Source organism: Colossoma macropomum, unplaced genomic scaffold, assembly GCF_904425465.1.
Source record: "Colossoma macropomum unplaced genomic scaffold, Colossoma_macropomum, whole genome shotgun sequence".
Classification (NCBI taxonomy): domain Eukaryota; kingdom Metazoa; phylum Chordata; class Actinopteri; order Characiformes; family Serrasalmidae; genus Colossoma; species Colossoma macropomum.
Window position 1 is genome coordinate 14,717,834 of NW_023494786.1, and position 14,954 is coordinate 14,732,787.

General features: G+C 40.4%; 1 protein-coding gene across 1 annotated transcript in view; it reads left to right on the forward strand.

Annotated features, from left to right (window-relative positions):
- Positions 1 to 236: 236 nt before the first annotated feature.
- cpda (carboxypeptidase D, a) overlaps positions 237 to 14,954 on the forward strand; it is a 26,349-nt gene continuing 11,631 nt past the window's right edge. Inside the window, exons 1-12 of the mRNA XM_036561724.1 lie at positions 237 to 883; positions 1,029 to 1,276; positions 5,754 to 5,896; positions 6,018 to 6,187; positions 9,238 to 9,665; positions 11,049 to 11,240; positions 11,384 to 11,551; positions 11,637 to 11,746; positions 11,862 to 11,970; positions 12,525 to 12,667; positions 12,874 to 13,043; positions 13,612 to 13,914. Of these exons, the coding sequence (XP_036417617.1) occupies positions 237 to 883; positions 1,029 to 1,276; positions 5,754 to 5,896; positions 6,018 to 6,187; positions 9,238 to 9,665; positions 11,049 to 11,240; positions 11,384 to 11,551; positions 11,637 to 11,746; positions 11,862 to 11,970; positions 12,525 to 12,667; positions 12,874 to 13,043; positions 13,612 to 13,914 (2,831 nt within the window). The remainder of the gene's footprint in view (positions 884 to 1,028; positions 1,277 to 5,753; positions 5,897 to 6,017; positions 6,188 to 9,237; positions 9,666 to 11,048; positions 11,241 to 11,383; positions 11,552 to 11,636; positions 11,747 to 11,861; positions 11,971 to 12,524; positions 12,668 to 12,873; positions 13,044 to 13,611; positions 13,915 to 14,954) is intronic.

Sequence of the window (14,954 nt, forward strand, 5' to 3'; positions counted from 1 at the left end):
TGGCACACCGATGGATAGTCGAGTGTCTGAAGACTTTTATTTTTTAAATATGTTCTGAAAACTGACTGTACTCGTCGTCGCGGCTTCACTGCGTTCACAAGCCCCGCCCCCTTTCGAGCCAGTGCAGGAAGTTCTGACGGTTAAACATCCACACGTCGGTTAGGTGGAGGCGCTGGGAGCTACAGTTTAGTCATGTTTTAGGGGTTTAACGAATACAGAAAGAAGTATTCAGCGACATGTGGCAACAGAAAGAAGAAAAAGTGCGTTTAGCGCCGACGCCGGCCGTTTCCTTCCCCGTCCTTTGTGTTCTTGTTGTTGTTGTTTTGACTCCCTGCGTCCGTTCGGTTCCTGTCAGCGAGGACAAGGAGGAAGAACTGGAGACCTACAACAAATACTACGATTATGTGGAACTGAGCCGCCGTCTGCAGTCTCTCGCCCAGAAATACCAACACATCGCTGATTTGAGGAGCATTGGGAGGTCGGTGGAGGCCCGGGAGCTGTGGGTGATGCGGATCACCAGAGAGCCTAGAGCTGATGTTCCTGGCAAGCCGAAGTTCAAATACGTGGGCAACATGCACGGAGACGAGACGGTTTCTCGACAGGTTCTGGTTTATCTCATAGAGCATCTGCTAGCCAGGTACGGAGAAGACCAGCGGGTGACCGAGCTGGTCAACAACACGGACATTTATATCATGCCGAGCATGAACCCGGACGGCTTCGAGAACTCTGTGGAGGGGGACTGCAAAGGCGGAGGTCAGGGCAGGGTTAACGCCAAAAACGTTGACCTCAACAGGAGCTTCCCAGACCAGTTCAAGAAAATCGACGTCAGTATAGATGACGCTCCTGAACGGACAGCTGTTATGCAGTGGATCGTTGAGAACAAGTAAGTGAAGCCCTCTGGCCTAGTGGCTTCCTGGTGGAAATGTTGGGCCGAAAAGCAAAAAGATCTGAATCATTTGATTTATTCAAGAACGTTGTGGGTGGTGGGTTTTTTTTTACATTTACATTGTGCTCTTTTCTCCCTCCAGGTTTGTCCTGTCTGGGAACTTGCATGGCGGCACTGTGGTGGCCAGTTATCCCTTTGATGACTCTCCCTCACACAAGCAAGATGGTTTCTACAGCCAGTCACCTGATGATGCTCTCTTCAGGTACTTGGCTCGGGTTTATGCAGAGAACAACCCTGTCATGAGAACAGGGGAGCCCAACTGCGAGATGGATTCGGGTGAGAAGTTCAAGGACGGCATCACAAACGGAGCGGAGTGGTATGATGTGGCAGGTAATGGTCAGCACCCACTCAGCCTTCACACTGTGAGTTTTTGTATGCCTTTTTTTTTCACTTTAGCAAAAAATGAAGGCCCTTTGTTCACTTTGTGATACATTGTTTTTCTTTGTAAACGGCTGTTTTTACACATGAATTTGATTCTAATTATAGAAATAATGAGTAGGTTTGCTCACCTCACAGTGAAAGCAGCGAGACTGTGTACAACAGTAAGATTTTGCTTTTACCCCTGGAAACCTCTGCAGACATAAGGAGGCAAGTAATTGTGTTTAAAAATATGTGGTGCGCTGCATCAATCGCCACTGGACATCATGTTTGTTAGTATAGAATGCCAAAATAGCAAAGGATCAAAGTTTTTTTTTTTTACAGAATTTTTCCATTTGTCAAATTATGGCCGTTGCTCTTGGCTATTCATAAACAGATATTTTACATATATTATTGGCATATTTGTTACTCTAGTATGAAAGAGCACCTGTGAGAGGGACAAAAGTGTAGGTGGTAATCCAAAACCCAGTCTTTGAGTTTCCCTCTTTTGTGGAACCCTGCTGTCCTCTGATTCCTCTTTTTTACGACCCATTGTAACATCAGCTCAAATCCTTACTGCCCCCTCCCTACCTTCATCAGCAGGGCTTAGCCATCACTGTCAGCCAACAGGAACCTGATCTTCATTGTGTGCAGAGGTATGCAAGTCGGGTCCTACACTTGAAATATGAACCGATGGAGGAGAGAATGAACTGTCCATGCTTTGAAATCAGCTTAATATTTCTAGAACTTTGTGTACACCTCTGGTGCCCACAGCATCATTGTTTGGGATTCTGTTGGGATGTGGAAATGGTTCCAGTTGTGTCACCACGATCTGCTGTGAAGCTAATCCCGGGGTGTTGGGTTTTAGGATTAGGGCAGATTACATTTAAAGACTATGTGATGGTAATGTGGAGGGAAACAGAAGCCCCATTTCCACATTTGGTCTTAAATTGTGCTTTGGTCAGTCTTTGGCTTGGGATGGCTCATTGCTAAACCACTGGAGTATTATGGCCTGTTGAGGAAACACTGTTTTCGTTCAGTGTAATGGGGCTAATCTTATGGTTTTGCCCATTGACAGAGTTATATGATTACCTTCTACTTGCTTGCTTGCAACATCACAAAAACAAACTTGGCATAATCTATGCAAATCTGCTTGTCATGACCAATAATTACTGTATTGGTCAATCAGGAGTATTACTGAATAAGTGCTGGGAATAAAATGCTATATGGACAGGCAGTGTTTGTTATTATTATTCACTTTATTATTCAGCGCTTATAGGTTAACTGCCAATGTTAGCATTATTTCCTCTGCATCTCAGTGAGTGGAGTAAGGCCACTGTCTTTCACACACAGGGATGTGTTCTTTGAAAAACGTCATGTCTTACTGTGGAGGCACAAAAATGCTTATTTTCATGCTTTTACAGACATGGCTAAACCCCAAGCTCATCGCTTGCTCATCTTGGCAGGAAACAACAGCGAGAACCATTTACGAAATATGTTGTTTTGGAACCATACGCAGTGATCTGCGGATGGATCTTACACGTCTTAGTATCAGCATCAGTATCTTGCTTGTGTTAATGATTTCAGCTGCTATGGCTGTTGTGCCAGCACTCTTTCCCGTGTGTCTTCACAAGACAAAACAGCATGAACATGGTAATGACATCTCGATGTGCCGCAGAAACCTGAGCTAAATTTGAGCTTGTGAAAATGCATTTGATTTAATTAGAGTGAAGCCACATCCTTATACTCTGTGAAAGCACAGCACAGTTTTTGCAGTTGCAAGCATTAAACCTGTCATCTTTTCCTGTGAAATGATTTTGTGCAAATATCAGCAGGCTTGAGATGTGTGTTTTGCACTAAGCATATTGACTTTGAATTTTTTTTTTGATTGAGGGATCGTTGAGTCATGCATTTTTTTTAACCGTTTGAGTGGGTTGTTGATAGATTAGTTTTATTAATTAATTAGCATGGGAGTTTTTCATCTTATTGCAACAAAATAATAAAATGTCTGGCATGCTTAACATCTGTTCAGTGACCCTTAAGATTGTATAGCTTACATTTAACTGCTTTATGGCCTACAGAGATCAACTGCTCACAATTACTAGTTAATATTCAATATAATTACTTGTATATATTTAATTAATATTTAATTATCTGACTCATATTAGGGGTTTATGAAGTGGTACTGCCCTTAAACAGGATGCAAGTAAAGTTGTAGGTTAGAACTACTTGTTGTAAGTAAACTTTATGGCTCAGTCAACATGAAAAAAAAGGCTTTTGCACGGTCTTACTTCTTACTTTGAATGCGCAAGAATTTGTCTAGAACAGGATGTGTGACGTAGGAGACTAGGATCTGGTCTAATCTTTGTTTATTTTTGTGCCCTTTTGTTACAGATTAATCCACAGGTATTGCGGGGGGTGTGTTTTATTTGGTAGAGCTAACTTTGCGTTAAACTATCCAATATCAGGTTTTTAACATCCCGTTCAAAGTAGATTTTCCAGGGAGTGGACTCAGTTTGCAAGGTCAGATGAGCATTATATGAAAACATTAGGATGTAGGTACAGGCATGACTGCTTTAGCAAACTATGAGCTCATTGTTTGCTTGATACAGCTCACTATGGTCAAATGCAAGCTGCACTGAATAGAAGATGCATAGACACATCTCTGGATATGGACCCTGATGAGAAAAACATTGAGTGGAGTACAGTATAGTCATTATGTAGTAATAAGGGCCATATCTGAGCACTGATTTCTCTTGAGATTTGTGATTGCATGTATTAGAGTTAAGCCTGTCACAATTACTAGATAACTGCCTAATCACAATTATCGGAGCTGATTGCAATTATTTAGACTGACCATTAGTATTTGTAATAACATGACAGCTAAAGTTCTACCTTGTGATGTGGTGCTATAACATTTTAGATGGCAGTGGTCCGTAATGTTTGTGTATTTGAGCTTTGTGTGTTGTCAATTGGGAGATATTAAGTTTGGTTAGCTAGGAAGCAAGATCTAATCAGCCAATTTGACTAGCTCGTTGGTTGGTCATCTCCTTTGATCTTCCATACTTCCTGTGTGCTTGGTAGTACCACCTTTGTAACTAGGTTTGGACACTTTTTATGGGTTGATAGGCATAATTAGAAGCTAAATTAATCCTGTCAAAATTAGCCTCCTACAGTTAAGAATTCTTTCCAATACAGTTTCCATTAAAAATGCCCAGATTTGTTTTTCACTGTCTGACTGGGTCTCCAAGTATTGCAGCCTTCTCTGAAGTGTAGACATTTTTTGCTTTGTACTTTTAGTATGGGACACGATTAGAACCGACCTGGATTCGAATAGACCGATATTTACTCCTAACCTGCAGTTGGTAATAGGCCGGTGTGCCATGCACCCGTCCCCCGGACCCTGATGGCGGAACAGGAGGCGGCACCCAGGAGGTGGGGCTCGGGACTCGTGCACTCTCCACCACTCCCTCGCGTTTCTTTGGAGTTTCGTTCTCGCTTGGGATTCGGGCCCCGCCTTACAGCCGGCACTCACGGCCATATTCGGGGCCCGGAGAATGGGTGCATGCCACAGCTTCTTTGTTTTTATTTTGGCTAATCAAAGTTATGCACCGATGTGGTAGCTGTCAGCTGATCCATATGTCCAATATTTTGCATGTCTAAATCTTCCAATAGCATCATATAGAAGTCTAACATTTATTGCTCAGTAAATATATAAATCTTAAATTATTTTGATTTCATTGTTCACCTCTAGAAATCAACACGAGGGTTACATTATCCACATCAATGTGTTTATTGAGAGCAAACAAAGTTATTTTCTTCTCCACCTGTTGACCATCAGCAAATTTGGTTGTAAAGAAATTGGAAACAACAAAAAAAATTCATGATCGTTGAATCTTTAATTTAGTTTGTTTTATTGGCTGTAGTTGATGGCTTCCCTCAGTTAGATTTGAATTCTGCTGGGATTTCTTTTTCTTACTGCTTGTAACTTACACTTATACAGGCTACTTAAAAAGAAGAGAAACATGATCCTTCTTTGTTTGGAAGGGGTTTGGTGTCGTGTGTGTTGTATGGGGTTCCAGCACTCATAGCCATGGCAACTCGACTGAGGCATCCGAGAGGACTAGTCACTGAGCAGAATGTGGCAGTGTGCCACTCCGAACACTCACTGTTCTCTCTCTCACTTACCAATATGATCACTGTCTGCCCTTGCAGATACATGCCAGTCCTTTGTGCCATGGCACATTTCTTAACAGTGTCAGTCTCTAGCATTAACAGCTTTGTGTCACTTTGATTGTCAAAGACAAGCACAGTCAACCACGGCCTCACAGACAGGACTTTAAAATAGTTTCGGTGCTGTTTTTTCTCTTTGCAGCTGTTGGATGATAGATGGCTTTGTTGCACTTGCTCACATCACACCTATGATACGTAGTTTTTCCTTTCTACACAGGTGGGATGCAGGACTACAATTACCTGAATGGGAACTGCTTGGAAATCACCATGGAGCTGAGCTGCTGCAAGTATCCCCCCGCTGCACAGTTACAAACAGAGTGGGACAACAACCGCGAGTCTCTGCTGGCTTACATGGAGAAGGTGCAAATATACTGACATCTAGTTCTTGTTAGAGTGGCTGACCGTAGATGCATAATGCAATATTGTCACCAATTGCAAAGTGTTAAAGTTATTAATATTGAGGTGTTTCCTCTTGTTTCAGATTCACATTGGCATGCGAGGTTTTGTGAAAGAAGCTGGGAGTGGGAAGCCCCTGTCTGACGCAAAGATCATGGTGGCAGGCATTAATCACAATGTGAGCACTGGACATTTTGGTGATTATTACAGACTCCTGCTCCCAGGCACCTACAACATCACAGCTGTAGCCTCTGGGTAAGTGGTTCCATGCCTTGACCTATCAAGATTCATCAACCTCCTAGTACAACATCTTAAAGCTTCAATATTAAGGGAATGATTCGGTGAAAAATCATGTTTACACAGATGTAGTTGATGATCTGAGGCATGTTTGGTCCAATTTTTGCCAATGATACATGCCTTGAACGTCTCTCAATCTGCTTGAACTACTTGTTGATGTAGTATAGGACACAGTATGACTTAGTGTGAAACATTAAAAATAAAAAAAAACTTGTGAAGCTAAATGCAGTGGCCAACTTTTCAGACAACAACTGTTGAATTTTGAGCCCCCCCTAGAATCTGACTTGCTTTCACATTCATGTGCATCACGTGGATATATGGACTCTAGATTATGTTATCAGTTTCAGTTGTATGTATTTATAAACATACATCTTGGAAAATTATACAACCCTGTTGCCAAAGAAGTTGGCACACTTTGCAAAATGTAAATAAAAATAGAATCCAATGATCTGCAAATCATTTAAACCCTGTATTTAATTTACAATTGCACAAAGACAACATATCAAATGTTGAAGCTGAGAAATCTTTATTGTTTTTTGAAAAATATGTGTGCATTTTGAATTTGATGCCAGCTACACATTTAAAAAAATTAAGACGGGCCAACAAAAGACTGATAAAGTTGTTTAATGCTAAAAAAACACCTGATGGAACATCTCACAACTCATTAGGTTAATTGGCAACACGTCAGTAACATGATTGGGTATAAAAAGAGCATCCCAGAGAGGCTGAGTCTTTCTTTCAGAAGTAAAGATGATGAGAGGTTCACGATTCTGTGAATGACTGCACAGGCAAATAGTGCAACAATTCAAGAATAATGTTTCTCAACGTAAAATAGCAAATAACTTGGGATTTCATCATCTACATTACATAATATCATTAAAAGATTCATAGAATCCGGAGAAATCTCTGTATGCAAGGTACAAGGCTGAAAACCAATATTGGCTAGCCTTGACCTTTGGGATCCCAGGCAGCACTGCATTAAAAACAGACATGATTCTGTAGTGGAAATCAATGCATAGGCTCAGGAAAACTTCTGAAAACCACTGTCTCTGAACACAGTTCGTCCCTACATCCAGAAATGCAGGTTAAAACTACCTTATAAAGAAGAAATCATATATAAACAGAATCCAGAAATGCTGCCGCCTTTCTCTGGGCCTGAGCTCATTTAAGATGGACTGAGAATTGGAAAAGTGTCCAGTGGTCCAACGGATCAAAAATTTAAATTCTTTTTGAAAAATATACACGCAGTGTCCCAAATGCTTACAGATTGTTGTTAAAAGAAGGGGTGATGCAAAACAGTGGTTAATATGACTCTGTCTCAGCTTTTTTGAAACATGTTGTTGGCATGGAATTCAAAATGAGCATATATTTTTCAAAAAACAATAACATTTCTCAGTTTCAACATTTGAAACATTTTGTTTGTGTACTGTTTTTAATTAAATATAGGATTTAAATGATTTGTACATCATTGCATTCTGTTTTTATTTACATACGCAGCTTCCCAGATTAGATTTACTGTTATTAATAATACAGCGCACACGAAGATTAGTCAAAATTAAGTACAACACCTGTCATCTAAAGTGGCTGCCAGCTGCATTTAGCGACACAGTATGAACTTCACTGTGTTTAAAGTTCACACTGTGTTCTGAACCACACTGACAAGTCTGCATGACCTTAATGAAGACCTGGAAGCAGTTTAAGCAGGTTGAGAGAAGCTTTGGGGATAAACTTACATAAAATATTTGTATGATTTTAGATTCGTATGTTTTTTGATTATTCCACTTTTAATGGAGTAAGTGGAAACTTGTGTAAAAATCATTTTTCTCCCAATTGTTTCTTCAAGATTGTGACAAGTGTAATCAGGCTTCGGTAACTGAGTTTCATGTTTAGAAAGCTTGTTTTCACTGTGACTGAGCTGCCCTCCGCCACTGTATGTATATAAGTATTATTAATTGATAGTGCTTAAGTTACTTTGAACTGTCAACAAAAGCAAACCTGCAGGGAACAAAGAAACTTAATGTTGAGTATGAATGTAAAGAGCTAATGTTAAGATTAATGCTTGCTTAACATATTTCTGAACAGTGATGGGGAAGTCAACAAAATATGTTTAATTGAGTAACTAAATTAAATAGGAAAGGAAAAAGTACTTAGCTGTGAATAAATTCCAGAGAAAGTAGCCACATCTTCATTCAGGGAGGAGCCTTTGTCTGGTGAGATTTTATAGTCACACCACTTCCTGTTTAGCTCTGTAAAAGCCCTAGAGGGAGCAGAGTGAGTTAGTCTGATGTTTGAGATGAAATGCGGTTGGAGCCCAAAAACCACTAAAATTTTGATTGAAGTAGTGGACTGTACTTATTACGTTTTATATAATTGTAGATATTGAGTTTGTTTTTTTGCACTGAAAAAAAAAAATGTTTGTTTTCTTCACTTGGAGTACTGAGATTCAATAAACACCTGCTTTTGCACCCTAACCTGAAATACATCCACGTGTCTTTTCCACCAGACCATCACATTCACGGTTGTGGTAGACTACTGTAATTGTGCATTTGACATGATTTTGCATGATTCATTACATACTATAGGTATGGATTTATATAAAAAAATCATATTTAAATTCAATTTACAGTCTGTACTGACAGGTTCATTTCTGTGCTTTCGATAATCTGTGCTAAAATAATGACAAAAACGTAAAAAATGTATAGGATAGTTTTCCTGCAAAACAAGACCTTTATGTCAATTACTTTTCAATTCAGATCATAGCCAAATATCTCCTATTAGAGTTACAAGTTAACTCTTTAACTAATTTTTGACAAAGTTTCTCCACTTTTTTACTTCGATGAGCTATAACTGAGAAATTACTCACATAAATTGCAACATGCTTTTGTTCCTCTGAGGGTTAAAATGAATTAAAATGAGTTTGCGAAAAAGTATTTGGGATACTTCCCTGAATGCAACCAGGTATCTGACTGAAACAGTGACTCAGTGTTTGCTGTCCTTGTGTGTTGTAGGTGCACGCCCATGACGGTGGTGAATGTGCAAGTATCTGAAGGCAAAGCTACAGAACTGAACTTCACTTTAACACTACTTGATGATGAGAGCATCAGCCACACAACTGCTCCCTCGCTAATGCCCTCCAGCACTGCCAGCCCGATAAGCAGCGATAGCAGCAACAATAGCGGTTCCAGTGCCAGCACGTCCAGTGACACTGCAGGGCCGGCAGATGAGGGCTCCAACACTAATGCAGGACCGCCAGAACCACAGCCCCTGCAGCCTCAGGAGTTCCACCACCACCACTACAGTGACATGGAGCTGTTCCTGCAGAGGTTCAGTGCCAAGTACCCCTCAATTACACACCTCTACTCAATTGGCAAGTCTGTGGAGGATCGCATGCTCTGGGTCATGGAAATCTCTGACAACCCTGGTGAACACGAGCAAGGTACTGCTTCTTGTTTGACTTGTTACTGTCAGAGTTGAAAATAAACATATGTAAAAAGGAACGCATTGAAGCATCGTGATGTATCAGTAAGAAGGTGGTAGTTTAATTGTATTGATTTTAGAATATGAGCAAATCAATTATAATCGATTCAGCTAGTGATGCACTGCAGCGAAAATCCTGGGTGATGCCGAAATTCAGGACACATCAGGTTGAAAACCAAAACTGGAAAAATCTGAATTTTGAATAAAAACAGCTAACATAATATAAATTTTGTAAAATTATTACAGTATCAGGCTGCGGTATGGGCCATGAAATCAAGCACCCATGAACAACAGAGAACGGCTGCATCCAAAGCAATGAATTATGTTTAGTTATATTTTGCATTCTGGATCTGTCGTTTGTGAATTTTTTAAAAAACTGAGGCGACAGATGGTGTCAGCATGCTAGCAGGGACTTTTTGCTTTTCTTGTTTTGTGTATTCTACATATCAAGCAGGATGTTGTTTGGAAGTTTGTTGGATGTGTTTTCAAGTGGAATCTAATCCCTCAGTAGAGAAGTTTTTGGGTATTCTGTCTGCTCGTGATACTCAATATGAACAGAGATTGTAAATCGCTTGTCGTATCCCTCATAGAAACCAAGAAATAGTTCCACACAGCCGACATGGTCACTGTTGATCTGCTGCTGCTCTTATTGTTTGAACGCATCTTTGCTGACCAGCACAGCAAAGGGAACAAACAGTGTTTTTTCATTTTTATTACAATTAAAAATATTAGTAAAATCTTTGATTTTGTCTCTTAATCTTAGGTCAATTTAATCTTTGTTTATTTCAGTTAAAAATATTCAGCCGTTTTTCTTTTTTGGCCAAAAACCGAAACTGGCATTTTTGACAATTTTTGGCCAAACAAATTTCGTTTTGGTGCATCTCTAGATTCTATATAATATATATTCTGTATGATAGGCAATAAAATATGTGCTGTTTTTAACTTCTGCTACTATGTAGGTATATTTTTAAAAATATTCTGAATAATACCACAATAATTGAATCTGTCAAATTGTAGTGAAATTTGAGATTTCATGGTGCATTGAATCTTTTATTCATTGTGGTCTTGAGGAAACCCCCAGGCTCCACATTTTTGCTCAATCCTAATACATAGGGATGAAACAAAAATGTCATGGGGTCCCTCAAGACCAGTTTGAGAAGCACTGTCTTAAAGAGTCATAAACAAATCATATTGCTGAGGGGACAGTGTAACAAGAGGAAGGCATTCTTCTTACAAACACCTGTCAACCTAGTTTGCATCTCAGCGTAATTGTAACATCTTGTCTTGAGTGTCAGAATAAGCACTGCATTGTGTATTGACATGAGATGATGAACCCTTTTAGGTGAACCGGAGTTTAAGTACATTGGTAACATGCATGGCAATGAAGTGGTGGGACGGGAGCTACTACTTAATCTGATTGAGTATCTCTGCCGTAACTATGGCACCGACCCTGAGGTCACACAGCTCGTCAACACCACCCGCATCCACATCATGCCCTCCATGAACCCAGATGGCTACGAGGTTGCCCAAGAGGGTAAGAATAAAATAAAACCCACATACACTTTAAAATGCAAAAAAATCCATAAAAATGTGAAAACCAGCTTTTCTGTCTCAGTTTCTTCTGTGTGTTCAATACAGTGATACAGCATACATGAAAATGCATGTTCTTTTCTTCAGGAGATATAAGCGGCTACCAGGGTCGTAACAACAGCAACAACTATGACCTGAACCGCAACTTTCCTGATCAGTTCAAAACCATCACTGATCCCAGGCAGCCAGAGACTATAGCTGTGATGAACTGGCTAAAAAGCTACCCATTTGTACTGTCTGCTAACCTGCATGGAGGTAATTCTTGACTTTAGATCTGGATGAGGGGTAGAATCACTGTGTAAACGTTTATATTACAGTGTGTTTATAACTGTCTTTTTAGGCTCTTTGGTGGTAAATTACCCTTTTGATGATGACCCAGAAGGCATCAGTAGATACAGCAAGTCTCCGGATGATGCTGTATTTCAAATGGTCGCCACTGCTTACTCTAAGGTGAGTGTGACCTTTTCTTATTACTGGTTCCCTATTTCCCAGTACATTGACTCATTAATCCCTTTGTCCATTATTCATTTGCCCCTAGTAAAACAGTCTGTTTAATGTGTTTCAGGAAAACACACTCATGCATAAAGGCCACCCATGTGATGACATTAAAAACTACCCCAATGAGTACTTTGAGAAAGGCATAACCAATGGAGCCCAGTGGTACAATGTACCTGGTAAGTGGTGGATTACGGAGGTTTTATTGCTTGTTCACCTCCCAGGAAATGGTGATGTAAGAATACCAGTCAGGCAGAAATGTATTGAAGATAATAAAGTTTAGTAAACGTTATGATGCTTTGCTCACCAGAGTTAATCCAGGAACACATGCCCTCCATCTATGTAGTAGAGTCATCTAAATGCAAGCATTATGATGATTCACAGGTCATTTAGTATGGAAAATGGGCACACAAAAACAACAAGCATGACAAGCATTAAATGTAAATTTTTTTCTGAGTAGTGCAAGTTTATGTGTGCCTCAGGGGGCAGCGGAACACTATTTCTGACACACTTTTTTTTAAGTCATAAACAGTCTGCCACATCAAAATGAAACAAATGTCAGAGTGGTGAAGTCCTGTTTATGTAACATTGTATGACTTGAGACCAGATTTTTTTGAGACCAAGTTTTCTGGGCACAAAAGCAAATTGTGCACTATATTTTTGTTCGCTGCTAAAAATATGTTTACACTTTACTGTTGCATTGCTGAATGAGTTTTCTGCATGTTTCCTCCAGGTGGTATGCAGGACTGGAACTATTTGAACACTAATTGCTTTGAGGTGACCATTGAGTTGGGCTGTGTGAAGTATCCTCTGGCAGAAGATTTGCCACAGTACTGGGAGCAAAACCGCAGATCATTACTACAGTTCATCCACCAGGTCTCTCTCTCTCTCTCTCTCTCTCTCTCTCTCTCTCTCTTTCTCTCTCTCTCTCTCACCCACCCACTCACTCACTCACTCTCACTCACTCTCACACACACACACACACACACACACACATACACACACACACACACACACTTTCATCATTCTTCCAACTTATGTTCTGGACTCTTACTTCTTGCATTTACATTCCTCATCCACAGGTCCACAGAGGAGTGAAGGGGTTGGTGACTGACCAGAAGGATGGGACTGGCATTCCTAATGCCACTATCACTGTAGAGGGGATTGACCATGCTGTCACCACAAACAAAGCTGGAGACTACTGGCGCCTGCTTGTCCCTGGAACTTACCACCTCACTGCCTCTGCACAAGGGTAAAACACGTTGTGTTTAAAAAAATATCAACAAATGTTTATGACGTAATAAGTATAGTCCACTACTTCAAAATGTTTAAAAAGATGGTTTCGCCAATCTAATTTACACAGTTTTCCCCATTATCTCCAGAAACCATCTATCAGCAAAGACTGTTTAGTGTCTAAAATTTTCATCTTACATTTTGCACTGGAGCTACGAGGCTAATGTAGCCAGCAAGTAGTTGAAGATGGTCACTACGGGGGGGTGTCATCAAATACACTGGAGACACACATTCACATTACACATTACACACATAGTAAGTCTTACTTTTCCACTCAAATGGCATCTATAAGAGACAAAAAACAATATGTCCTCATTAAACCATCGATCCAAAATGCTTAGCCAACATGCTACCCTCTTTAACATGCTCTGAATCACACCTGCCCTCTTTTCTACATTAGTACTAGAGTATGCCCTATATGTGCTTATGCATTTAAATAGGTAAGATTTAATAGACTCTGTTATTTCTCAAACATGGACTGAAACAACATCAAATCTTCACCGGTCTCTGTTTTCCATTTCCCCCAGATACACTTCTGTTGACATAAATGTGACTGTGCCTGAGGATGGCGTCGAAGTGGTGGACTTTAAACTGACCCGGATACACAGTGATGTGAAGAATCAGGTGGCTAAAGGCTCCAGTGCTCTACCAGACTCCATTGAAGAGGAGTTCCACAGTTTCATCAAGCAGCTCTCAGTAGGGGATGGTCTGGATCGGCTGATTCAGGACACTGCAACCACCAGCAGTTTCCGCTACCGTCGCTATAAAGAGTTGTCTGAATTTCTGCGTGGTCTCACCTTCAACTTTCCAAACATCACCGTACTCCACAGGTACTGTTCTCTATCATCTACTCAGCTCATATTAGCTGCCTGTAAAACACCTACAGTTCAGTAGGATGTATCTTTACCTGTAACTATAAGTTCTGTGTTTATTTCTCTTGGCCTGTGCTCTGTGAAAGGTCAGCAAACAACATTCTCCTTACCCCAAAGGTAGTCATTCAACCAAGACATGTTTGATGTTGGAAATTGCCTTTTTAGTTTAGCACTGGAGAGAAAGAACACAACATTTCAACATACTTTGAGTCAAGTGTGTGATGATTTAAACATGCAATTTTCACAAAACTATTAAAGTAATTAAATTTAATATTTCACCAAACTGTCTCGTTAAATGTTAATGGGAATGCAGACGGTCATACCATGTACTACCTTTCAAGCCCTGTAAAACACACATGAACGTCAGTGGATCCAGCCTGCGCTGACAAGCCAGTTCTGAAACCAGTCATCGTCTTTGTCTTGAAAGAACACCAGCTATGCCAGCTCATGCTTATCTAACAGAGGAAGCACAGTACTGCTGTAAGCATTGCGTAATGGAGCTAGCCTCACCCAAGCTAAGAGCCAAAATTACAGTGTACCCTACCTACAGATAAGGTCACAAAGTTTAAGGCCAAAAATAAGAAGGAAATGTACCCAGGGGCAAGTTTGGTCTTGCTCTTATTACAGTTTTGTAGATTAAGAAGAGTTATTTTGCAACTTAGTTGCAAAGAAGTGTTAAAGCAGGTGTTTGGGTGTGCTAAAAGTATGTGTTGTTTTTGGGCGACACTGGTTGTGCTGGTTCTGGTTGAACAAAACTATCTCTATAGAACATCAGCACAGAAAATCAGAGTGCATGGATGAACGTCAGAGAGCATGGATGCAGTAATGGTTTGCTGTATAGAATGTAGAAGCATTATTTCACATTGAATTATACAGCCAGAATATAGCCAAGTGACTGCTCTACGTGGGGCTTTCATATTGCACCCAAAAAGGCTGTGAAAGAAGCTGCATGCCGTGCAGTGGCATTTCTGCAGGGCAGAGGGTGCTCCAGGAACCGG